Source organism: Calidris pugnax, unplaced genomic scaffold, assembly GCF_001431845.1.
Source record: "Calidris pugnax isolate Ruff unplaced genomic scaffold, ASM143184v1 scaffold22, whole genome shotgun sequence".
Taxonomy (NCBI): domain Eukaryota; kingdom Metazoa; phylum Chordata; class Aves; order Charadriiformes; family Scolopacidae; genus Calidris; species Calidris pugnax.
In genome coordinates, this window is record NW_015090763.1 from 775021 (window position 1) to 800153 (window position 25133).

The 25133-nt window shown below is 51.1% G+C and overlaps 1 protein-coding gene across 1 annotated transcript in view; it reads left to right on the forward strand.

Annotated features, from left to right (window-relative positions):
• Positions 1-25133, forward strand: part of MEGF9 (multiple EGF-like-domains 9) — a 73056-nt gene that overhangs the window by 26964 nt on the left and 20959 nt on the right. Inside the window, exon 3 of the mRNA XM_014946318.1 lies at positions 19767-19968. Within this exon, the coding sequence (XP_014801804.1) occupies positions 19767-19968 (202 nt within the window). The remainder of the gene's footprint in view (positions 1-19766; positions 19969-25133) is intronic.

Genomic DNA, 25133 nt, shown 5'->3' on the forward strand with positions numbered 1-25133 from the left:
CTGAGATGGGACTGGTGCCACTGGGGATGCTCCTGGTGGGATTGGTCCTCCCACCTCTTCCCTTCACCTTGGCTCTTTGGGGCAGTTATCATTAGATAACATATACATTGATATTCCTCAAGCTTTAAAAAAAAAAGTGTATTTTTTGAAGCTGCGTTAACCCTTTCTTTCTTTTTTTTTTCTTTTTTTTTTTTCCCCTCTTTGTGGCATCACCTCTGTATAATTAAGAGGCTGCGGGTAACCTTTACCCGTTTAACTGGTCATGCCACTTCTCAGATGAATATTCTTTATTCCTGGCAAATTATGCTGCTGCAGTTTTCAGGCAGCTTTACTCTATTTTGACTGACTGGCTGCCTATATTAACTGATAGTGCTGCTTGGGCTGCTTTGATCCTGTATTATTTATGGAAATGATGGCATATAACTGCGTAGCTGATTAATGCTGCATGTATTTTTAATGTGCTAGTTCTACTGTTTGATCTGTGCTAAATGATTATTCTCTGATGTGTTCCTGGGTTCATTTTTGGTCCTTTATAAAAGGGATATTGAAATGGACTGTTTGTTTTGTTGCTTTTTTTTTTTTTTCCCAGTGGTCTCATCTCGCGCTGGTTTTTAAGCTTTCCCAGATCGTTTTCCTGAGCTATCACGCGGGGCGTTTATACTTTATTACTATTAATTTGAGCGTTTCATTGGTGGCATTACTCTGAATTCATTGCTCTGTGTGTGGTTGTTGGAATTCTCCTGGAGCTATGAGGTGGAAGAACAACCGTTGAGGTGATGCTCGAGTCTTCCTCGTGTGCGATTGCCGAATTCCAGCTCGGCTGTGACTCAGGTCTGGCGACATCTGAACAAGGAAGAAACCTGTCTAAATTGGAGAGGGTATAATTAATATTTTCTGTGGCCCGTCACAGGATGGCTGGGACTGGTCGATATTAAGAAAATGACTTTAATTGCCAGGGAGGTGTGTGCTCGACCCACAGCTTCCTCCTCTGTGGTGGGAGATGTGGTGGTGGTTGGGGAGGGACCGGTGGGCAAAGGTGGTGTTTCATCCCGGGAAATACCTGGCACATCCCGTGGCTCATCCCGTGGCGCGCACGGCACGTGTGGTGCTCCTGGCATTGCTGTTAGGGAGGGAGTTTGACGTCCTTCATCCCTCCTCCAAAATCCTTCCCCATCTCCAGACGCGGCCAATGAGGTGGAAACCAGGAGGTCGTTCCAGGAGGACCATCTGTGAGCTGGAGGATCAGCATTTCCCTTCCCTGGGGGCAAAACAGAGGAAAGGGGAAGTTGATTATTATTTTTTTTAAAATTTATTTTTTTTTCCCTCTGTCTTTTATAACACCTACTTATTTTTATGGTACAGGCAAGGGTTGTCTCCTAACCCTGTGGTCAGACACACCTTCTCCCCTGGGCGCACTGTGCTCCAGCAACAACAGGTTTGAGAGGATGCTTTCATGAGCAGCGCTGTGAAAATGCAAAGCAATGCTAGCTGAAAATCTTTAAAGGCTTCTTCCCCTCCTCTGAACATGGCTTTTTGTCAAGATCAGCAAAATATCTATCTTTCTGCAAAAGATCCCTTTTCCTTTATCGGACTTTTCCATTGGAAACAGTTTAAACTTGACATTTTGTTCCCTCCCTCCAAATCTTTCAAAGCTCCTTGTTCCGTGAAAAACTTCAATAATTCATTTTCCTCCTGCCCTCTAGCTCAGAAGATATATAGAAATACACATATATGTTATAATTTTTTTTTTTTCTCTTGGCTGTAACTGTTGCCTTTGGTCATCAGGAACAAAGCAAACATTACAGACTGTTTTCTGGTGTTCTTTCCCTGCCCCAATCCAGAGATGTGCCACCCTGAGCCCCTCAGCGAGCCAGATATTGGGGGGAGGTGGGGGGGCAAGGAAATCAGGAGGGATGCACCGCATCAGGCGCCGAGGGAACAGGCAGGATTTTTTGGATACGGCTCCTCCAAAGCGAGTTGCTTCCCCGAAACACGTCTGGCTCACAGACGTGTGAGTAATGGGGCAGAGACACCCCACCTCGGCGGGGTGGCTGGATGGAGGAGGGCACGGTGCCATGCCCAACGCCCGCAGCGCCTGCGGAAGGCTGGGGCGGGGGGGGGATGTCTCTCTGCCCCCCTTCCTACCCCAAACTGGAGCCTGGGGGTGTGCGTGGGCACAATTAGGACCCCTGAGATATCCAGAGAAGGTGGAGAATGTGCTCCAGGTTGTTTATCAAAAAACAAAAGAGTTATTCGAATTCAAGCGGAGTGCCCCGAGACCTGTCGGCTCTTGCCCGGGCTGGGTGGTTGCTCACTTTGTGCCAATGCAGGAGACGTCTTTCCTGGAGCCTCCCCAGCCCATTTGTGCTCTGCCCTTCCCCACCACTGTCATTTGGGGTTTTTTTCCCAGTCCCAGTGCTGGAGGAAGGATCTGGGGGGGATTTCCCTTCTTTTTAGGCACCCTGGGTGACTTGGACACAAGTGCAGCCCTTCCATCTCCTGACGCTCCCCTCCCCATGAACATCCATGACCTATTAAGATCTGTCGTGTGGGGTTTTCCAGCAATGTCCCTGGTTCCTGGGCAGGGCTGGGGGTCCCCCTGTTTGGGTTGGGGGGAGCCAGCAGGCTGGGTGGCATTGCCACGTCTCACACAGCGTCCCCCCCGGTGTGGGACCAGCCGGCGCGGGGAGCAGATGGGGAGGTGGAGCTGGGCTGTTCAGCTGGGTTTGCAGGCTCCGATAAAGCAAAAGTGACGTAGAAAACTAAATACCTGTTATCGGAGAAAAGCAAACAGAGCCTCCACCTGCCTCCAGCCTTTCTCCCTTCAAGGGCAGGCTGCACGCCCGGCGTGGAGCTCCCTGTAGAAGTTGTTTTATCATTAACCTGCTTGCTTTGGCTTGGCTGTGTTGTTGAGAAATCCAAGCTTGACTCCAGATAATGAATGACAAACATTTGTCTGGGCTTAACTATTTTATTCTGAGTAGTTGGTTGGTTTTTTTTTTTCCCTCCTGGAAGTTTACAGTAAGTTGTCGACGACATGCCCTTTGACGTGGATTAGCGCTGACGCCTGGCAGTTGGATCTTCCCATCCTTTTCACATCTCGGTTGTTTCTTTTCAAGGGAGGCTTTTGTGCACGTCTAATCCATTTAAAATGAAAAATAAACAAGAAACAGACTGATCCCTGAAGGGGCAGTTGGGTACGAGGGCAGGGCTGGCTTCCCTGCAGGAGGCGGCAAGCTTTGGGGTGGGATGGAGGGAGCGAGTGTCCCACCATGCCCCCATGGGACAGGCTGCCCAGGAGAGGGCCTTTCCCCCCAGCCACCCCAGTTTGGTGTTGGGAGCAATGGCTGGCACCAGTTTTTGGTTTACAGACCCCTCAAAAGCTTTCCAGTAGGTGTGTGGATGGTGAGTTCAAGCTTGTGGGCTGGGGAATGGGTGCTTTCCTCTCTCTGCTCCACCACCCATCGCTTCGTGATCCCTCTTAGGGACCTCCCTTGTGCCCACTGTCATGGGCATATGTGAGCTTGATGTCCCCTGTCTTAGAGCTGATACCTCTTCCACTTATTATATACATATATTTAATACCAGGTGACAGAATCATAGAATTGTCTAGGTTGGAAGGGACTTTTAAGATCATCTAGTCCAACCATCAACCTAACTCTGATAAAAAACAAAAAAGAACCCCACATTATTTAATAGTGGGTGCAATATTGGCCATAATGAACTAAACCTCCCTGTGCATTGTTGTGTCGGGTACTTGCAGCTCCCCTGGATTTGGCAGGATTTGGGATGCCCCTTTGCAGATGGGACTCGGGTGCTCTTTGTGCCGGGTTTCTCTTGGGCAGCAGAACTGGTGGAAGAGGAGGCACCGCTCCTCCTTCTCCTCCTCCCGGCCCTTTGCAGGGGTGTTGCAATGCCAAAACAGTCATTATAAAGCCCTCAAAAATGGCGAAATGGTCAGGATAGAAATGTCAACAAACCTCTTCTGGCTGACCCACCGGCTATGGAGGAAGCTCTGTGGTTTTGAACGTTCTCTTTGACTTGGGCTCGGGCTTGTTTTTGCCAACCCAAAGCTGAGCGCGCTGCCTTTGCCGAGGGTAGTTCTCCCTTGGGGATGCCATCCCGGTTTCTGCAGGGATCTGAGCCCGCAGATGAGGAATGTGGGCTCAGGCTGGGGTTTAGGCGAGTGCCTGAGCTGTGGGTGACACGGGGATGTCCCAACCCCTTCTGCCTGGCTGCCTCCCTCTTCCCCGTCACGCTTTCAAGGGCTTTGCCCGTTTAAAGAGGATTTGGCTGTTCTGCGGGACGGGGCTGCTCCCGGTTGTACTGCACTGCTGGGGATGGCACGGTGTTGATTGTGAAGCTTTTAGGGGGTTGGCTTAGGCTTTACGTCCCTGTTTGTTTGTGGTTGCTGAACTCAGTGCTGTTTAATGGAAACATTTGTCTTTTGAAGGTGAACTATTGCTAGAAATAAATACCGGCAATACCTGGCGGCTGAGGCAGGAGCCAGGGCTGGATCGTAGAATCATTCAGGTTGGAAAAGACCCTTGGAATCATCGAGTCCAACCATCAACCCTACTCTGCAAAGTTCTCCCCTACACCATATCCCCCAACACCACATCTAAGCGACTGGGGTGGATGGAGCTGTGGTGTCCGTCAGTGTCGGCAGCGGCGCCGTGACTAAGGAGAGAGAAATTAAAAGCCGACGTGCAGCCCTGATTGAGGTCATTAATCTGCTGCAGGGCTGGAGGGTTTAAAGCAAAGGTGAGCAGGAGGCAGGGGCTGCCCTCAGCAATCCCCCTGCGCCGTGGATTTGTCCTCTCTACATTTATGCCAGGGCTGCAGGTGATGGAGAAAGGGTTGGAGCGGGGCTCAGATGCACCACGATGTCCCCTGTTCCCTGTTTGCTCCCACGGCAGCGAGTCCCCAGGAGACGATATCGGATCTGCTGCAGTTCCCCACGATAAGGGACGGCTTTCTCCGTCCAGGTGTCTTTTTCCATGACGTGCCCCCTGGCCCGTATCAGTTCCCTCTTTGAGAGCTCCACTTCTCCTCCGTGAATTTGCCAGCAAATTTCCTCTCGTTGCAGGGTCTGCAGCCCCAGTTTGGCTGGTGCTGGATGAAAGCGGAGGTGAAACAAGTTCTCAAAGGGGGAATTAATCACCCGATGCGAGCTGAGAGTAAATGCATCACCACGTCCCGTGCAAAGTGCAGCTGGGCAGGCACAAGGTTGTGTTATAAAATACGGGAATAAAATTTGAAGGAGTGGGAAACCTCTCTTCCCAGCTGGGAAGGTGTTTTCCTTGCCCTGTCCGGCAGCTCTCCCTGCTCGCAGCACGTTATAACTTACAACTCCTCGTCTGGCAAGAGTTGCGGTAACTCCAAATTGGCCCGTGGGGCTGTGTCGTCATAGCCTGGAAACAGGACTCAAATGGCAAAACCTGCCCGAAACCAGTTGTGATTACTCATGCTTCGTGCTATCCCTCTCCCTGGCTGGAGTTTCTGCGATGGTAATTCCACTTTATTAAGCAAGGAGACAAAACACCTTTATTAAACTTGGAACTGAGCTCAGGAGCAATGAGAGAACCAGGACTTGCTGGCTTCGAACCATCAAAAGGTTTTCTTCTCTTCAAGTTCCCTCTCCCTTCCTCTGTGTGGCCTTTAAAGGGAATGAGAGGGGAAGAAAGATACTTCTCTGTTTGTGGTGAATGAAAGTCTGCATTTAAATATGTTTGTTTAGAGTTGGAAAAAAAATTAGAAAAGTGTATTGGGAATGAATCCTGTGATGTTGGGGCTTCACTTGACCTCCAAGCTTGGAAATGCAATGAGCTGAGATGGATGGGGGTCTTGGCTCAGGTCTGTAAAGCTTCTTTTTATTAACACTTTCAATAAGTGTTTATTAACACTGTGGCTAAAAGAAGCCTTTGTTAATGGGTCTGTCCCTTTGCTGCATCAGTGGAGGAGCTGAATCTTAAAAGGAATTGCCCTGGGCACCTGCTGGAGCTCCTGACGAAAGCTTTCATTCCAGATTTTCTCCACAGGCTTAAACATAAAATAGCCTAAACCATTCCAAAGCAAGTCTGCCCTATCTTCTGTCTTAGAAAAGCAAAAAAAATAAAGTTGTAAAAATGCTTCTTGCTGGCTGCGTGCAGAGCTGTGTGTGGTGGCCCCCTGCCCCGTGTCTGCAGAAAGCATCACTTCGTGCTAAACCAGCTGAGATGTGCAGGAGCCCCTTCAGCAGTTTTGTCTTGGAAGGATCTAAAGAGAGTTGCTCACATTGTTGTTGGCTTCTGTTCATTTTGATGGCTGTGGCCATCCTGCTGCGGAGACAGAGATGAGGGAGGGCTGCTCTGAAGGAGCTGGATGGAGAGAAGGGGTTGTGGTCCATCATGGAAGCGCCCATGCAATTATCTGGTGATGTGGACACACATCTGCTTGGTCCTATGATCCACAGGGTGCATTGGAGGAGCAGGTCCTGCCCCGAGGTGGGGCTCAGGATCTGACCTTGCTTCTTGTCTTGCAGGAGCAGGAACCCCCTTCGTCCATCTTCAGCTTCTTAGGTCTCCCTTTGAAGGCATCTCTCGTCTTGGGGAATTGTTAGAGCAGTTAAAAAAGCTCTCCTGCTCGCTCAGAGAGAAACCTGGGCATGAGACTTGTGCTGCCCCAGAAGGTGATGGCCTTCTCCTGAGGTTGTGCATGCCCCAGAGCTGGCTGGGTGGCCATGGCAGCCCTCTGAAGGAGCATCTGCTGCTTCTAGGAGATGCAGAGCTCCTCTGCCTCTCGCCAACGCCTGGCTGGGGGAGGACGTGGTTCCCAGCATTTTTGTACTGAATTATGGATTGACTGCCCGCCTGCGCCGCTGCTGTCAGCATCTCCACGCTTTTCCTCTGTGTGTTCTCCCAGGGAAAGAGCGACTGCTTTAAACAAGAAAGGAAGGAAAAGGATGGCTTCTTGTCACATTCACCCTACGTTGGACGGAGCTTTGGTAACTCTGCCTGGTGTCAGTGGCCAGGGAAAGCTGCAGCTCCCTTTGTTTGTCAATGGAGCAGCTGGTTATGCCATGGCTACACCTGGTGTAAAGAAATTGGGTTATGTCTTTGCTGGGAAAAAGAGATGCATTTTGCAGTGAGATCAGCCAGGTGTATTTGCCACCTCACCATGAAACCTCCCCAGGGGTCCAAGCTCTGCAGCTGGTACCAGTGTACCTTTGTGGAGGGGTGTAGGCCGTCACGGTCCCCTGTGGTCACCTCCCTTGGGTTTCCACAGCAGCAGCTGAGGGTGCTGAAGCAGATGCGTTATCACCTGCTCTATGGCTTCTGTGCTAAGCAAAGCGTGGCTTTACAGCAGCCTGAGCTTGGCCATTGCCTTTTCTCCTTGAAGGAACTGTGAGGACACCCTTGGACTCTGGGGCAGCCATGGCCTGGAGATGCGAGACCCACTTGCCTGCACCCACTTAGATCTCTAGTGGGGAGTTCAGCGGACGCTCGGCACCGAGCTGGGTCCAGGGTGGTCTGGAAGGAGGAGGCTGGAGGTCCCAGCTGGTCCTGCTGAAGCTGAATCTGACACTGAGAGCACCAGGAGTTAATTGCGGTGACTCAGGAGAAGAGAAGCTACTGCAGGCACTGTCAGCAGGCAAGGTCCGGAGGGGACCAGGCTTTCGGGAGGCTGCACGCCTTGCAGCAGTGTATTTTGGTTTTAAGTAACTTAATTGTGTCAGACAACGGCGCAGGCGGGAGGCAGCCCCTGTAGCTGGGCAGATTAGTTCCTCGCAAGCAGGACCAAGTCCCTGCGTCCCAGCCTGCGCAGCTTCCCCGGAGCCCGGGGAGGGGGGAACAGGCAGCAACTACTGCATTTGTGCAAAAAAGCTCTTGGATAAAGAGGGGGAGCAAAGGAGTCCCCCTGTCCACATTTCTCATGGGTTTTAGGGGTGAAGAAGATTTGTCCTTCTTGACTTGTCTTGGTGATGGAGGCCTGGAGAGCGCAGGTCTCTGGTGATGCCTTCCTTAATTGCTGTATATTTAAGGTGTCTAGTGGCTGTAATCTGCATTTTATTGGAATTCCTTGCAAGGAGGTTTCTATTTGTTAATTCAAGCAAGGAAAAATCACTTGTATTGTTTAACTTCCCAGTGTGCAGCTTTCATCCCAGTGGGATGCTGCCTTAACACATCTTGATAGTCACCAGGTGATGGTCAGAGCTGGTAATGTGAAGGGCATAGGTGAGGAGATAAAGCCAGGCCAGGATTTGTGTGCCAGCCCATGGTCTGGGCTCTTCATCCTTGTACTGGCATTGTCTCTGCACCACGTCTCCTGGATGAGCCTTGACATTCTGTAAAGGAGCAAAGATGGAGAATGCAGCCTTCATATCTTCTATATCGATGCTCAAATGGTCAAAACTCATGTGTTCTGGGTCCTGTGTTGCCACCTGCCTTAAGGTTGACCTTCATTGATGGCTCTTGGCAGTAGGAGAGTCCTCTCCTTTACAGGAGTCATCTAGGGCAAGACCAGCTGGGATAGTTTCAGAAGTTACCACTGCCTGTTCTCTTTTGCTGGAGGTCCTTCCTTCTTGGTAGGAGACCTATTATGTGCTGTGGGATGAGGCTGGTGCCTGCCCCCACCATCCTGGGTGGGCAGCTGATGGATGGGAACTTGTTAAGATGCTTTTAATAAGGCAGAGCCCTCGTCAGCCTCAGATGAGGATGCCTGAATGTTTTGCACCAGTTTGTACCAGCATCCACAGCATCTGCATCGGTCCCAAATTGATGCCAGGAGAAAGTGGCTCCAGGATGAAGCTACAGACCCAATGGTGGGGCTCTCAGCGGGGTCTGAGGGTTCCTGCTGTTCCAGCGCTGAGCAGGGTGCGAGGGCTGCTGAGCTGAGCTTGCTGCCTTATCTGCCTGGGCATCCACCAGATGGTTTCGTGCAGAGTTATCTTTGTACTGGTGGAAGATGGGTGTCGCAGAACTGCGTTCCCTTCCCCCCTGTTCCTGCCAGCCTGCTGGCTTTGGCTTTTGCATTTTACATCCCACTTTTTGCTTTTATATTTCTTTCCAGTTAGCGTTGCCCCCGTTCAGCTGCTTTATCCCCCACCGCTCGCCTTCCAGCGGCACCAGTTGCAATGCTGGAGGAGCCACCCAGTTGCCCCAGTTGTTGTTCTTATCCCTTTTTAGTGGTGGGTGAGACCATTCTGGCAGGTCCCTGACCAGCACCCGGAGGATCCTGCACCTTGTGCCGAGCGAGAAGGATGCCCAGCTCCTTTTCTTTGCTCTGCTGAAGGTGATGCGGTGCTTCCCCCCCGGGACATCACAGCACATCGGCATTTCTGTGCAGAGGCAGCTCTTGAAAGGTTTGGGCATTCACTGCGGAAAAGCATCTTTAAAATTCTGGCTTTTGAGAACTGAGGAAGGAATCGGGGACGTCTCCAGGACCAGGGCGAAGCTGTTCCTGCACGGCTCTGAGCCTGGTCTGGTGTCACCTGCCTGTTTTATCTCAGCGTGAGCACTATGTGGGGCTTTAACTGATTTATACCAGTGTCGAGGGAAAGAAAAGAGATTAATTCTTTTAATATGGAAAGCTGTAGGCTTAAGAAGGCCTTATTAGCCTTCCGCTTAAAGATCTAATGTCACGGTGGTGTCTCAGCTCCTGCATTGCTGCTCTGCTTGAAATGCAGACATACCTGGGGGGTTTCCTCCTTCTTTTGCTCCCCACATCTGGGCCCAAAATTAAGGAGATGAGGGATTTTTCCTTGATTAGGTGACAGCAGTGGGAGCAAATCCCCCAAAGCAAGGGCTGGTCATTGCTGTCATCTCCAGATGGGTGGGTTTGGTGGCTTGGGAGATGCTCTCCTGGATGACCTTGGAGACCTGTGGCTTCCCGGTCCCCTGGGTGGCGAGGGCAGAGCTTCCCGTCGTATCCAATTAATAAACCTAAATCCTGCCCTGCAGGGGCTGTCCTGGGGCTGTCTGCAGTGCAGCTGTGCTCCTTAAATAGGAAAGCACCAGTGGTGAAGGCAAAGTAACTTGGGTTTTCCCTGGAGCTGGGCTGGAGGAGCAGAACCCCGACCCTCCCTGGGTGCCGGGACCCTCGCTGGGAAGGGTGAGGAGCAATAAAAGGGGGGTTCATCCCCCAACTCATCTCCTAACCCTGGTTTTCTTGCTGGTTATTCACGCAGCACAACTTCGTAGCCCCAAATACAAATGGTTGAAAGGACAATCCTTGCTCAGGGTTTTTCTCCGTAGCGTCTTTAAAGCTCCTGTATAAATTAACGCGTTCGTTCATTAGCCGCAATTCCCCAAAGCGCCGAGCAAAGTTTGTGATTTTAATTACTTTTTGCAGGGATGTGAGCACACGGAGACTTCAACAGATGATTGTGGTTCATATTATTCATGCAGCTTTTTTTTTTTTTTTAATCCCTTTCTCTGCTAGGACACGGTCGATAGATAGGAAAATTGAAGTCTGCTAATAAATTCCCATCCCTGTCCCGTGCGAGGGGGGTCTTCATCTTCCAACTCAAGCATTTTGCTGACGGAAGGATTAAGTTCCCTGAGAGGTGCTGCAGAAAGTATGTCCGTGAGGAGGGGATGAGCTGCCAGGGTTGGTTGCTGGGTGCTGGTGTGGAGGTTGGATTTTTTTTTTTTTTTTCCAAAGTCACATTTCATCCTGTTTATCCCTAAACCCCGAGCTGGGCTGGCTGTGTCACGCACTGGGTGGTAAAAAAACACAGAGATTTTAAAACAGAAACAGGGAATATTTATATGGTTGCAGACGTTTGTGGAAATATTAGCGGGACGGTCTAACCAACTAAAGTAAAATGCCAAGAAACTATTTTCAAATTAATTAAAAGGCTTGGGTCCATTTTTTAACTGTTGAGGTTTTAATCCCCGAGCGTTTATTTGATCTATCTGAAGTTACTGGAGCTTCTTGTATCATAAACATTTTAGGGCCACATTCTTCTTTACGCGCAGTCTGCTTAGGAGAGACCCAGAGGCTTTGTCTGCCTATGGAAATTTATTGTTATGTAGGAATCATTCTTTAGCTGCAGCTGGGTATTCCCTCCTGCACAGCCTTCCTGCGTTATAACCTGGTTCTTAATAACTAATAACTCCTTGACCTGCTTCTCCTGACACCACCTTCTCTCAGGGCTGGGTATTTTGCCCCCGTGGTGCCATGAGCTGGGGATCTCCCAGCGCAGGAAGAATCTGAGGTTAATGGGAATCTGTATTTTACTTTTTGCTGACGTTTACAGGGTTTGATCCTTTAATCTCCCCAGACAGCTTTACACCTGTGAGGCTGCCTCCTTCCATGCACCTTGACAGGGGAAGGGTTTGGAAGCTCACGGAGGAGGCTGGTAACTTGTTTAGCATCAAAAAGGATGGGAAAACAACAAAATTGCTCGGTGCCTGCATTTCACAGGAATCCTCAGAAACCAAAAGCCTGTCTGTTCGATTACAGGTGCAGGAAAGGAATAAAAAATAGCTAATCCCAGGAGTAAGCAGCCTTCATGTTTAAGAGTCCTGGTGGTGTTTGGCTGAAGGAGCAGAGCGGTGGCTTTGTCACGGTTGCCAGGGTCGGGGGGCTGTGACCAGAGAGGGGAGCGATGCCACATCCCTTGGAAAAGGGATAACGAAGGCAAAGGGGGGGGACGTGGTCTGGGCTGAGCTGGAGTTTGGCCAAAACTCCAAATCTGGCTGCCTCAGGCTGGTGAAAGGCGCTTGTGTGGCTGCTGCTGACCCCCCGAGTGGGGACCTCGGCTTTGTGCTTCTCTCCAAGTGATAAGAGGGAGGTTTAATCTGATTTAATTTTCCTCAACAAATATGTGTAATCTTTTTAACGATATTACAAGTGATGTATAAGCGTTGAGAAATCCTTGTCTTTTCCCCTTGTTGACCCATACAATCCTTTTATGGAACAACACAAGTGACTCGTGTAAAGCTCTTAACAGCGTTAATGGGAGCGATGCTCTTCTCTTTGCCAGCAGCACGGCCGGCTCCGCAGCGCCCTGAGCTTGATGGAGTCCATAAGTGCCCTGAATCTGATGCATTCAGTAATAAAATGAATGCAAAGTAACCGAAGACACTTCTATATGTATATAAATTTGGGGGGGGGTAAGGCAGAGATTCTCTTTTTACCTCTCTGGCTCTGTGTTGTAGCCTCAAGTGAGAGTAAATTACACGTCTGAGCACTTTAATGCACCTTTGGAGTGCAGGAATTGACTATTATTTGTGCTGAGCGCTGTCTTAGATGTGGATGGAGCCTAGGACTTGGCAGCACACCTCTCTTTAAGGAGTTACAGAGCATCAGCTCATCTCTGATGAGCTCTTAGCCCTGCTAAGAGAGCAGGGCTCTCCCTGCAGGAGAGCTGGACCAGCCCGTGCCCTGTCATGCTGCAAGCCACGGGCACGTTGCCTGCAATGGCTGAAGGCAAAAGCATCCATACACTGGAATAACATCTCCTGTGGTCAAGGCATCAGGTTGGTAGCACCCAGCCACCCAGGTGAGGAGCGATGGAGCTGAACGCAAAAGCCAGTCCAGGGCAAGAGGTGACCACATGGAGGTGGTGGCATCAGAGCTGTGGAAGGGATGAGCTGGAGCTCAATGACTTGTTGTACCAGGGCTGGGATAAATAGGAACCTTCTCTTTCAACAGTCAGCAGCTTGTGGTGGTGCTCACAGATGCTCTGGTTATCGTATATCCCGTGCTGGGACGGCACCGTCCTGGCCTTCCTCCAGTTTGCTGGGGGAGGTGTAGCCCACTGGTGGGTCGTACTGAGGGGATGAAATATCTGCTGGGGGTTAAGGGAAATCGCCTGTTGAGAGGTGAGGGGGGAAGAGCTGGTGGTGCAGCACAGCTGTGTCTTTGGCTGCAATAAGAAAAAAATTCCCAGTGGGAATGGCCATGTCAAGCTGTTTAAGGGGGATTTGTGTGTTTGGGGGAGGAGTGGAGCTGCAGCCGTCTCCAAGCAGTGGAAATGGGGACAAAATCAAACTGCCAGGCTGGGTCAGACCAAAGCTTCACCCATCCACCACTGACCAGAAGAAGATGCCAAGAGGACAGGGCACGACCCTGACTTTTTGCAGCCAACATTTCAGGCTCTTTCCCGTCAGGATGCTTCCTCCAGATCCCTGTGTTTAACAGCTACCAGTGGACCTGTCCTCCGTGAGCTTTTCCAGTCCTCCTTTGAAGCCGTAGGTATTTCTGGCTCCCAGAACATCCCCTGACAATGAGTTCCACAATTTAATTACAAGGGGAAAGGAAATGGCCTCAAATAGATTTTTAAACCTGCTGCCTGATCCCTTTATTCCTGTGTTGTCAGAGACGGTGCCTGGAGAGGGATTGGGAAGGGGAAATGAGGGAAAAGGGCTTGAATTTGGGAATAAAGTAAGGGGAGGAGGGGGAGGAACACAGAGATTGCTAAATTAATACCAAAACAGAGCCTTTCCAGGGATGGGATGCTGTTGTGTGCAGTGAATGCACAAGCACCCAAAAAACTAACAGTACCTCCAGTTTTTATATATGTATATATCTATATACACTTTATTATTATTTTTTTCCCATCTCGTGGTCCAGAGAATAGAAAATGGCTGTCTCCCTGGAGATGTTTTTGAAGCAGGACAATAAATAGCATCCCTGGGACTTCACAGCTCGCTCTTTCAGCTGCGCGTTCCTCCAACAAAAAATGTGCATCTTGGATTTTCCATGTTGGCTCCCAGTGAGGAGGTGATTTCTTTCAGGATCCTTGTGCTCTTTCAGGATGTCCCCAGCAAATAGGGTTTCATAAAGAAAACACATCTTCGCTTTGTTTCCTAGTGATTTCTTCTTTCGCCGTCTGTAAATATTTCACCCGTTTTTAAATTATTCATTCATTAAGTGGTTTGGATGGGAGAAAGAACCATGTTTAAAATATGTGCGAAGACTTAAAACACTGCAAGTCTGAAAGGATGTGAAAAAATAATTTGGGAAATTATTTTGACACCGGAACGAGCCCTGCTGAAATATCAGGAGGGGATGCAGGGACGTGGTGTGACGCCTTGTTTCCTAGTGATTTCTTCTTTCGTCGTTTGTAAATATTTCACCCGTTTTTAAATTATTCATTCATTAAGTGGTTTGGATGGGAGAAAGAACCATGTTTAAAATACGTGCGAAGACTTAAAACACTGCAAGTCTGAAAGGATGTGAAAAAATAATTTGGGAAATTATTTTGACACCGGAACGAGCCCTGCTGAAATATCAGGAGGGGATGCAGGGACGTGGTGTGACGCTGGACCTGGCTCAGGCTGGGATGCTGCTGGGGTTTGCAGGGGAGGGCTTGGTGTGGGGTGGGATGTGGAGAATGGTCCTGGTGCTGGGGGGGCCGGAATTGTCCCTGCCCAGGGATGCTGGGGGGACTGGCGATGGGCACCACTGAGCTCAGGGAGCTGGTGGCCACACTGAGGGGTAGAATTGTCCCTGCCCAGGGTTGCTGGCGGGGCTGGAATGGTCCCTGCTCAGGGGTGCTGGGGGGACTGGCGATGGGCACCACTGAGCTCAGGGAGCTGGTGGCCACACTGAGGGGTCACTGGGACCATGGTCCCCAGGTCTTACAGACCTGGCAGTTTCTTGTGTTGGTTACAGCTGGGGTGTGTATCCAATACAACAAAAATTAGAAATTACCATTCTCTGGCTTATTAATAACCTATGATTTGTGCATAATAATTACTCAGTATGCAGCTAACTGAAATGGTGTATAAAATCCCTGTCTCTCGCCCACACAGTCCCCAGGTCTTACAGACCCGGCAATTTCTTGTGTTGGTTACAGCTGGGGTGTGTATCCAATACAACAAAAATTAGAAATTACCATTCTCTGGCTTATTAATAACCTATGATTTGTGCATAATAATTACTCAGTATGCAGCTAACTGAAATGGTGTATAAAATCCCTGTCTCTCGTGCAGCCGGGTGTCCTTTGCTGCACCGAACTCTAAACCTTTGCTTTTATTCCACCTGCCTCTAAACAATGAAAAGTAAAGGTTAGAATGCTGCTCGTGGAGGGAGTGGTGTTTGTTTTTTCTGCTTGAAGGAGTAACACGTGGCAGTGATATGCACTTTTACAGTGCTTCTATTCCAGGATCTCGAAACGTCATCGGGGCTGTTAATTAATTAAAGACTGTCAACACATTCCCGAGCAAAGGTGGTGGTTTTTATCAGTGATAGCCCAGTGCTTTGAGTTGCTGTATGAGGCTTGTTGGGGAAGGAGGGGAAACCTGGGTGTTGTAGAAATGGGAAGCAGAGGCAGAGATGGGAAGGGCTGGGGAATGGGTGAACACCCTGCAGATGGGGAAACTGAGGCAGAGCAAGGGTGAGTGACTGCAGAAGGTCGGTGAGAGATGGGGGTTGGAGCTGGGACCAGTGCCCCATCCCTGAGAGGTCTTTGCCCTTGGCTCCTGTGGCTGATGGTGTTATCTCAACCTCAACACAACACCTCCAACCACGGCTGAGCATCCCGGTGAGGGGCAGCTCCGGGCTTCATCCACCCTTCATCATTCCTCTGCCTTTGCAAAAGCTCTGGGTCAGGTGTTTTTGAAGGTTACCTTCAAAAGCAAAAGGCTTGCTTTAGAAAACTGAATAAAAGGCTCCAAAAACCCAGGCTCTGGCCAGGAGCCAGGATAATGTTCTTCTGTAGCACTTGTCATCTTTGCTGTGTTCTTGCAGTCTGAGATAGAGGTTTGTTATCACTTTCCTGTTCCGGCTGGGGACTGTTTTCGCCTTCTCGAACCCGGCTGCCATCGGGACAACAAAGTGTCTTTAAATTAAGCCTCGGGTTTTCATAGTCTGGTAGATCATCATGTCAAACCCCGACGCTGCGCCAGGCGATGGATTTTCATGCTGCTGTCTGGTTTTTCTCCGCTGCCCAACCAAAAGGGCTTTAGGGCATTTTTGGGTTGCGTCAGCCAGGCGGGCGCATGAGCTGGGGTGGGTGTCTTTGGGATGGTGGTGGGGCACCATGTGTGATGCTGCTCCCCTGAAATAGGCCACTGTCCCTCCCCAAAAACCTCTCGGGTGGTCTGGGGGAGGCAGGGCCCTCAAGGACTCAACCCTTCACAGAATCACGGAATTGTCAGAGTTGGAAGGGACCTTCTAGAGATCATCCAGTCCAACTCCCCTGCCAAAGCAGGGCTGCCCAGAGCACATCACTCAGGAGCATCCAGGCGGGGCTTGAAGATCTCCAGAGAAGGGGACTCCACACCCTCCCTGGGCAGCCTCTTCCAGGGCTCTGCCACCCTCAAAGTGAAGAAGTTCCTCCTCACGTTTAGGTGGAACTTCTTATGTTCCAGCTTGTGCCCGTTGCCCCTCGTCCCGTTCACTGGGAACCACTGAAAAGAGTCCGGCTCCATCCTCCTTCAACCCACCCTTTAGATACTTGTCAGCATTGATAAGGTCTCCCCTCAGCCTTCTCTTCTCCAGGCTAAAAAGCCGCAGCTCTCTCAGCCTTTCCTCATCAGGGAGATGCTCCAATCCCTCCATCATCTCTGTTGCCCCACACTGGACTCTCTCCAGCAGTTCCCTGTCTCTCTTGAACTGGGGAGCCCAAAACTGGATGCAGGATTCCAGTTGTGGCCTCCTCAGTGCAGACCAGAGGGGGAGAATGAATTCCCTCCACCTCCTGGCCACACTCTTCCCTACGCAGCCCAGGATCCCATTGGTGACAAGGGCACATTGCTGGCTCATGGATAGTTCATTATCCACCAGGACCCCAGATCCTTCTCCTCAGAAGTGCTTTACAGCAGGTCCATCCCTAACCTGTATTGGTGTCTGGCATTCTTCCTCCCCAGTTGCAGAACCCTACACTTGCCCTTATTGAACCTCATTAGGTTCTTCTCTGCCCAGCTCTCCAGCCTGTCCAGGTCACGCTGAATGGAACACAGCCCTCTGGAGCCTCAGCCAGTCTTCTCTACCTGCCCCGTTGTGCCTTCTCAGGATCTTGGGGATGATTTCTCAGCTTCCCCGTGGCTTCCTCAGCAGAGGGGCTCCTCTCTGTGCCCCCACCGGCAGCACCACCGGCCTCCCCCTTCGCTGCCGAGGCAGCTGCAGCCACTGCTTGCCAGCCTGCCAACAAAAACCTGCTTTTTTCCTGGCTTATTTTTGGGTTATTGCAGCATTTCTCACTCTCCCAGGGAAGCAGCGTGTGCAGAGATGGTGGCATCCGCGGCTGCCGGGGCTGAGCCACCTCCTGGACCTGCCCTCCCAGTGCTTCCCACCACCATTAGAACCCATCCAAGGCTTGTTTTCTGCTCTTAATCAGGTCTAGCAGGTCTAATGGCGCTGCAGGTAATGAGCTTTGAAAGGGAAATTTGTTTTGATGCGTGTTTGACAAACTCCACGGCGCTTTTTGCTCAACAAGTTTTCGTGCCTCCCGTTGGCTGGGAGAAGCCCGAGTGCCCAAATCGATGCGGTTCCGCTCGGATAATTGAGATGGGAATTTGGTTCGTTACGTGAAGTGGCTGCTGAAGTGCATAATTGCAGATCTTGAGGTGTTTGTCCTATTTGCTAGTTTATACTGTAGAAAATTTAGGTGCAATTTCACAGGTGTACAGGTACAAAATGACTTCTGTGGGGATACTGTGCATGTATTGAAAGAATGAAAAAGCTTAAATGACTCTTATTTCTTTGTGCTTTGGAAGAAAACGGATGAAAAGTAAAAGCGCCGGGGGCTTTGACAGCGAGGGACTGTTGGTTGGTTCTGGGGAGAAGGGGCATCCTTCCTCTCACTTGGCTCCTAGAGTTCCTTGAAAAATCCATCTGTAATTGCGTTTTTATGTTCATTTAATGTGTTTGGCAAAATGCTGTATAATCCACCTTCCCTCTCTGCTGCATTCTGTCAGTGAAGGCATCCAGGGAGAGGGCTGCTCCTTGGGAAGGACAGACACTGGGGAGCCTTTCCAGTGCTGCTCTGATGGGGACATCTCGTGGCTTCTGTTCCCAAAGGTGCTCTGAGGTCTCCAGTGTGGTGCAATCTCAGCAGGTTACTCACTTATCCATAAATTAACCTTTATTCACTCACTGGGTTTTAAGTGAGGTTCAATCCAGGCACCTGCTGAGGCTCTTCCCGTCGCATTATTTCGGGGCAATATAAATATTAAAAAGAAATAATAGTGCTGGTGTAGAGCATTAATGTTGGGTCTTTTTGAAATGATTTGAACTTTAAGTTAAGTTTTCTTGGGATGGGGACCTGGCCTCTCCTCTCTTGCCACAGCGTGCCCTGAATACTGGCTTTTCTCAGGGAATAACAAATACCAGCAGTTGCGTAAAGCCCCTGGTGCTTTATACGCTATTTCTGCAAATAATCCTTGTTTATAATTCACCCTTGGCAGAAAAAGACTTTAAATTATTAAGGCACTAAATATTTTGCAATGAAGGAACGGAGATAAAGCTCTTGGCAGAAACAAATTGCCGGGGAGAGGTTGTTCTCTTCGGTGCGTTTGGTACGTTAAAGTATTATGAGAAATAATGCGCGGGGGGGATTGGGAATTCATCGTTTGATCAACAGATTTGCTCCTCTCTTAAAAAAGCAGCTGCTCGGTGCATGTTCTCCATACCCTTGTAAATAAGGAGTGTCCCCAAGGCACATGTGTGGGTCCCCAGAAATGTCCCCACTCACCATGGGGCTGAAGGTGGTCCATTGAGGTGATGAAGGGTGGTGGCCAGGAGGTCTCCGTCCTGCCCCAGCTCCACCACCCCAGGGTTTAAAGCTGAGTTAATGTGCTCAGTGCTCCCCTGAGGACAGATTTTCGGGGAGGTTGGGCTGCGGCAGTCGGGACCCCTGCCACCAGCCCAAAGCTCCTCTGCCTCCTGCTTGGGGGATTCTGTATCCCTTCTCCAGGAGTGGGAGATGCTGGCGCCGGTTCATCGTGTAGGTGTGATGTGTGTGTCCTGTGTTGGTAAATCAGGGGCGTTGCAGTGCTGAGAAATGGAGGATCTTATAATTAGTGATTTTGCCACCTATTGCTTATGCATGTCCTCAGCACAAGAAGGACATGGACCTGTTGGAGTGGGTCCAGAGGGCATGAAGATGCGCCAAGGGCTGGAGCCCCTCTGCTGTGAGGACAGGCTGAGAGAGTTGGGGGGGTTCAGCCTGGAGAAGAGAAGCCTCCGAGGAGACCTTAGAGCCTCTTCCAGTCCCTAAAGGGGCTACAGGAGAGATGGGGAGGGACTCTGGATCAGGGATGGGAGTGATAGGATGAGGACTAATGGCTTCACACTGGAAGAGCATAGATTGAGATGAGATCTCAGGAAGAAATTCTTTGCTGTGAGGGTGGTGAGAGCCTGGCCCAGGTTGCCCAGAGAAGCTGTGGCTGCCCCATCCCTGGAGGGGTCCAAGGCCAGGCTGGATGGGGCTTGGAGCAACCTGGTCTGGTGGGAGGTGTCCCTGCCCAGGGCAGGGGGTTGGAACTGGATGATCTTTAAGGTCCCTTCCAACCCAAACCATTCTATGGTTCTATGATTATATAGAGTTACATATATATGTATTTAAGTAGTTATACCAATAATCTTCTAGCTCCCTTTTGGAAAGAGATTTGAAACACGAACCATGAGGCTTCGAACCCCAGGGTGCTCCCAACGTTATGTTTTATCTTCTCCACCTTTTCAAGCAAGCATCATCCTTAGGGCCGTGTTGTGTGGGCAAGCAAAGGGAGGGCAGCCGTGCTGATGGGTGACAGTGGCCCCCGCTTGGGCTCTTCCTCAGCTCCGTGTCCCCAAGCAGAAAACTCTTCAGCTTCTCTTTCCCTTTGCAGGAGACCTGTGCAACTGCAGCTCCGTGGGGAGCGTCGCCGGGGCCCCATGCGACGGGGTGACGGGGCAGTGCCCCTGCCTGGAAGGCTACACCGGGCTTCGCTGCGAGACCTGTGCCCAGGGCTTCTACCCAGAGCCCAGTGGCCAGCGATGCCGTCCCTGTGGCTGCAGCCCCCCCGGCTCCCGCAGCCCCCACTGCGATGAGTAAGTACAGCTGTGTGTCACCCTGGGTCCTCCCCAACGCGTGGCATCGGGACATTGGTGGGATATTGGGGCATTGGGGATGCAGATGGGGGCAAGAAGGGATCTTGTCATCTGGTGCTAGTGTTTTAAAAAAAGAAAAAAAAAAAGAGAAAGAAAAGAAAAAGCAGGAAGGAAGCTGGCCTTATAAAAATTCACAAAGCGTATTCTTCCTCTCTTTCAAGATCTGGATTATAAAAATATCCAGAGCTGTGGCAAAAGCCCCGGCAGCCCACGAGGGAGTTAACTGGCATTTGTGAGTTTATGGGAGCAGAACCTCTCCTCTAGTGCCCCGTGCATCCATTACTCCTGGTCAGACACGGCTGCTGGAGCTCGAGAGGGGAGCTGGAGGAGCTTTGGAGAGGTTTGTTTTCCAAAGGGATGTTCATTACACCAGAGGCAAGCAAAGGTTTGTGCTCTGCCCTTGCCCACCACCCTGGAAGAAGCCCCAGCCCGATGGCAGTGTCAGCTCCTGCCTCGCCTGGTGTTTCACCCTGCTCCTCCTCCCCTTTGCTGGGTCAAAAAAGTCACCATAGCTGTTGCTTTGAGACCTTGTATAATGAAATTATTCCTCGTCATTTCACCTCACCCACCCTCACATTTTGCCTTTTAAAAGCCAGCACACAATATTATTTTTTTTTTGCAAAGTTCCAGTGCTCTGTCCATCGTTACAAATCTGTTGCTGAATTGAGGGTGTCACTTTATTCCTGCAAAGAACGGTCTGAGCAGCAGCCTGACCCTCTGGGTCTCCTGCTGCCAGGGCAACGAGTTGCGAGGTCTCTCCTTGGAGGAGACCCCCCAAAAAGCCCCACTACAGCGACTTCCAGCCTTTCTGAGCTCCATTCTCCTGCTGCCACCAGAAGGTTGGCAGCGAAGGTGTCCCCAGAGCCCCTGACCCATCTCCAGACGCGATGGGCTCCTGCTGCACCCGCTGCCTTGTTGTCTTTGAGGGTTTGGCCCAGGCTCGGTGTGTGTTGAACACCTGCCGAGGCTGGGGCTGAGTCAGAAACAAGACGTTCTGCAGGGACATGCTCTTTGTAATTATTCTATCCATTATTTTTCTTTCCAAACACCCAAGCCCTCTGTTGATGTCCTTCCCTTGTTGTTCCAATGCTGCATTTTTCTGCTTGCATAAGCTGTGAAAAATCAGAAGTTTAGTCAACTGGAGCGTTGCTTTTGAGTGACCTTCTTACTAAAAAAGGTGATTCTTGGGGGTGGAAAGTGGAGAGTTTTTCACTTTTTTTTTTTTCTTTATTTTTTTTTAGTGGTTGTTTTAGGTATGGAAAGATGTGTCTGGAAGCATCAGGGTTTGCCACAGACTAGAAAAATCCCAGTTTGGTCAGATCTGCTTGGAGGGAAAACCAGGCAGAAAGGCAGATGGGGCAAGGTTTGAAGGCTGGGAGGGGAGGGAGGCGCTACTGGAACGACTGGGTTAACTGGGAGGGAGCCCCGACAGTGAGTCACCGGGTAAAGCAGGGCTGAAGGTGACGTCTCCCCGACATCTCTCTACCAAGGAACACCCTGGGGAGCTGCAGGTGAGATCCTCCCATGGTGAAGGAGAAAACAAGGTGGAGCTCACACACGTCGTGAGCCATCACTCCCCACCCCAAGGCGTATGAACCCAGGAATGGCCCAGGATCTCCTTGGCTTCTCCTCTTCAGCACCGTTCTACAGCCTTGAGGGACGTGGGAGGTGCAGATCCTCCGGCATTTAGCAGAGGCAGCACAGGGGAAAATTTCAGGGAAAGCTTGGGGGAGGAGGACTGGTGGGAACAGAGAGTGCTCTGTGTGTCTCTTCCCTGCTCGGTGGGGTTTGCTGCAGATGGAGATGACCTCTGGGTGTTTAAAAAGAGGGAAATTAGGTCAGTTGTCTGTGTCGTAGGGCTGGGGGCATGAGTAGGGCTGCGAGATGGGCAGCCCCGTGCACAGCGACGTGTGTGGGGAAATCGGGGGGATGTGAGATCCAGCGGGGCAAATGCAGCCATGGTTTCTGTCGTGTTAAAGCAGGGTCTCTGCAGGTGGCAGAAGGATGGGGCTGGACACATCTCCTGCTTGTCTGTGGCCATGGGGAGGGCCCTGGGATGTGGGTCCCAGGGTGCATCCCCGCGGTGGGGTCTGTCCCCATGGGTGGGATGGCCCCTTCGGCATTGCAAGGAGATGTGTGCATGTGGGAATCCAGGAATGAGCTTTTTTGGCTCCTGTGTTGGAGACCTTGGGTCTGGAGCTCCGGGTTTGATGTCTGCCTGCTGCTGAGTTCCCTGGAGGGCTGGTGTGTCCCTCCAGGGTCAGTCCCCGTGTGGGGTGAGACAGGCAGGCGCTGCCCAACACCAGCAACCAGCTTCTGTTGACATTAAAAATCACCGAATCACAGAATGATATGGGGTTGGGTCCACCCAGAGCAGGTTGCACAGGAACGTGTCCAGGTGGATTTTGAATATCTCCAGAGAAGGAGACTCCACCACCTCCCTGGGCAGCCTCTTCTAGTGCTCTGCCACCCTCACAGGAAAGAAATTCCTCCTCATGTTTAGGTGGAACTTCTAATGTTCAAGTTTGTGCCCATTTCCTCTTGTCCTGTCCCTGGGTGATATAAAAAAATACAGGGCTGGAGCACCTCTGCTGTGAGGACAGGCTGGGGTTGTTCAGCCTGGAGAAGAGAAGGCTCCAGGGAGACCTTAGAGCAGCCTTCCAATATCTGAAGGGAGCTACAGGAGAGCTGGGGAGGGACTCTCTGTCAGGGAGTGCAGTGACAGGACAAGGGGGAATGGCTTTAAATTGGATGAAGGGGAGATTTAGGTTAGAGACCAGAAAGAAGTTCTTTGCTGTGAGGGTGGTGAGAGCCTGGCCCAGGTTGCCCAGAGAAGCTGTGGCTGCCCCATCCCTGGAGGGGTTCAAGGCCAGGCTGGATGGGGCTTGGAGCAACCTGGTCTGGTGGGAGGTGTCCCTGGTCCAGAGCAGGGGATTGGAACTGGATGATCTTTAAAGTCCCTTCCAATTCTAATCATGCAGGGGAATCATAATTCTATGATTCTATGATTTCTTTATTTATTTTCTACAGTGCCAGCCCAATTCGTAACTCACACAAGTTAACTCCTGCCTGCTGGCTTAAGGGATAAAACCAAGCGACCGCTGCTCAGAGGAGTCTCTGAGTGAAAAAGCAGCGTCATTTTGGTCTTTGACCCTTTCTGACGGCGGCTGATTTGAGGGACGGGCTGCCCCAAGGCCGAGCTCTCGGGGCACACAACACATGCCCGAGAGGTTTCAATCAGCTCACCCAGGCTTTTGTAAACCTGCCTTTTCCAGCACCACCGGAGGATGGTTATTGGTATCATTTCTCAGCAGGCTCTATGGCTGACCAGATGGTGCACCCAAGTACACTCTTTCTTAACCAGGCCCCAAATGCAGACCATCAAATGAAAATAAAAAAAAAAAAAAAAACAAAACCCTTTCCCGAGGCAGGCAGTTGATTTTGGGAGTGAACATTGACCTGACACGCTGTCGCTGTGAATGGACTTCGCAGCCGCTAATCAAAGGTCTGGTTTAGTGGTGGTTTAAATTTGATTATCTGGGGAGATCCGCGCAGATCCCCCTCTGAGATGGCGGAGGGTTGCCGTGCTCTGCTGTGGGTGGTTTTTGTTCTTTTGTGTTAGATGACAAGCTGTGTGTGTAATTGAAGCTGGAGGTTGCTGTGGGGCTGGATGCAATCCTGGGCTGCTCCGAGAAGGGGGAGTGTGTTGTCCCTGTTGCGGGTGACGCCTAGAAACCTCAGATACAACCACATTTCCCTGGGCTGGATGCTGTGTAGATGCTTGCTAAAGATAGCTGTGGCCTGGAAGTGTTCATATAGTCCATAGAGGAAGGGTGGAGATAGCAGCTGAAGTTTCAAGGGCCATGGTCAAGGTCACGGGGTAGCGGAGAAGGAGGACAGTGACTCATGTGGCTGCACGAGCTGAACTGGAAGGGCTGTGTCCCCCCTGCAAAGCCCTGGGGACAGGACAATGCCTGGTGGTGGCCCCTGCCCATGGTGATGTGACCCCAGCGGGAGCTGCCCCCCGCCAGTTGCATCCCTCACCATCTTTTGGGCACCTCGAGCTGAAAGCTGTGTTGTCCATCTGTCTGTCCTCCTCCAAGGGCGCAAGAACTTGGCGGAGGTGGCAAAGGTGAGGGAGATGTTGCTGGAGGTCACCACCCCCAGGCTGGCCAGCCCACATCTCCCAGACTTCCATCCCTGGGCGTTTATTTTTTTTTTCTTTATGTGAGCAGAGTCCTCTGCTTGGAATTCTCATCTCCCACTCCCTGGGCAAGGAGCTGAGTTGGAGGCACCAGAGGTAGCCTGGGGGGGTACGGTGGTCACCAGCCCTCCTGTCCAGGGCAGCAATGGGAGTGCTGGGACTCCTCACAGTGTTTTGGCAGCCCCCCCACACCTCTGCCCTCCATGTCCTGCCATGGGGCTTCCCCCAAAACCCCAATCGTGTCCCCAGCTGGCACTGGGACCTGGCACCGTGAGCACCCCTGGGAAGTGCAGGGAAAGGGGTTTGGATCCGGGGAGGCCTTTCCCTGCTGCAAAGCAGCCGAGGGCCCGAGGAGCTGCACAGACACAGCTATTTAAACGCATGTGGAATTAATTTCCCTGGGTAAACCTGTCCTCTGGCTGGTGGGTTTAAAGGAGCAGGAACCGCAGGCAGGAGGAGCCCAGCCTGGACGAGGCAGTGTGCGGTGCCCTCCTGGTGAGCAGATTTCAAACGACTCTGCATTTTTAACAGTTTATTTCTTTTTACCTTGCTGGCAGCACTAGCCGTGCCCACACTGGGCTGCAGACACAGGTGGACACTGGCCAAGGGGATCCCAGTGCATCCCAGTGCCCCGGGGCCACACTGGGAGAGGTGATTTACCCTGATTTACCTCTTGCAAGGCATCCCTTCGAGGATTTCCTAGCCCAGTGTGTAGCATAGTGTGGCTTTTCTCCAAAGTGTGGTCCTGCAGCCCCAGGGAAGGCATGTTTAGCCCGTGGAAGCCCACAATTTGGGATGTAAACGGAGGAGGAGGAGGAGGGCTGCGGAGCAGAGAAGGTGCAATGAGGCGCCACTGCTTGACAGAACTCAATTCCCTGTTTCCCTGGGAGGTTTTGTGTTT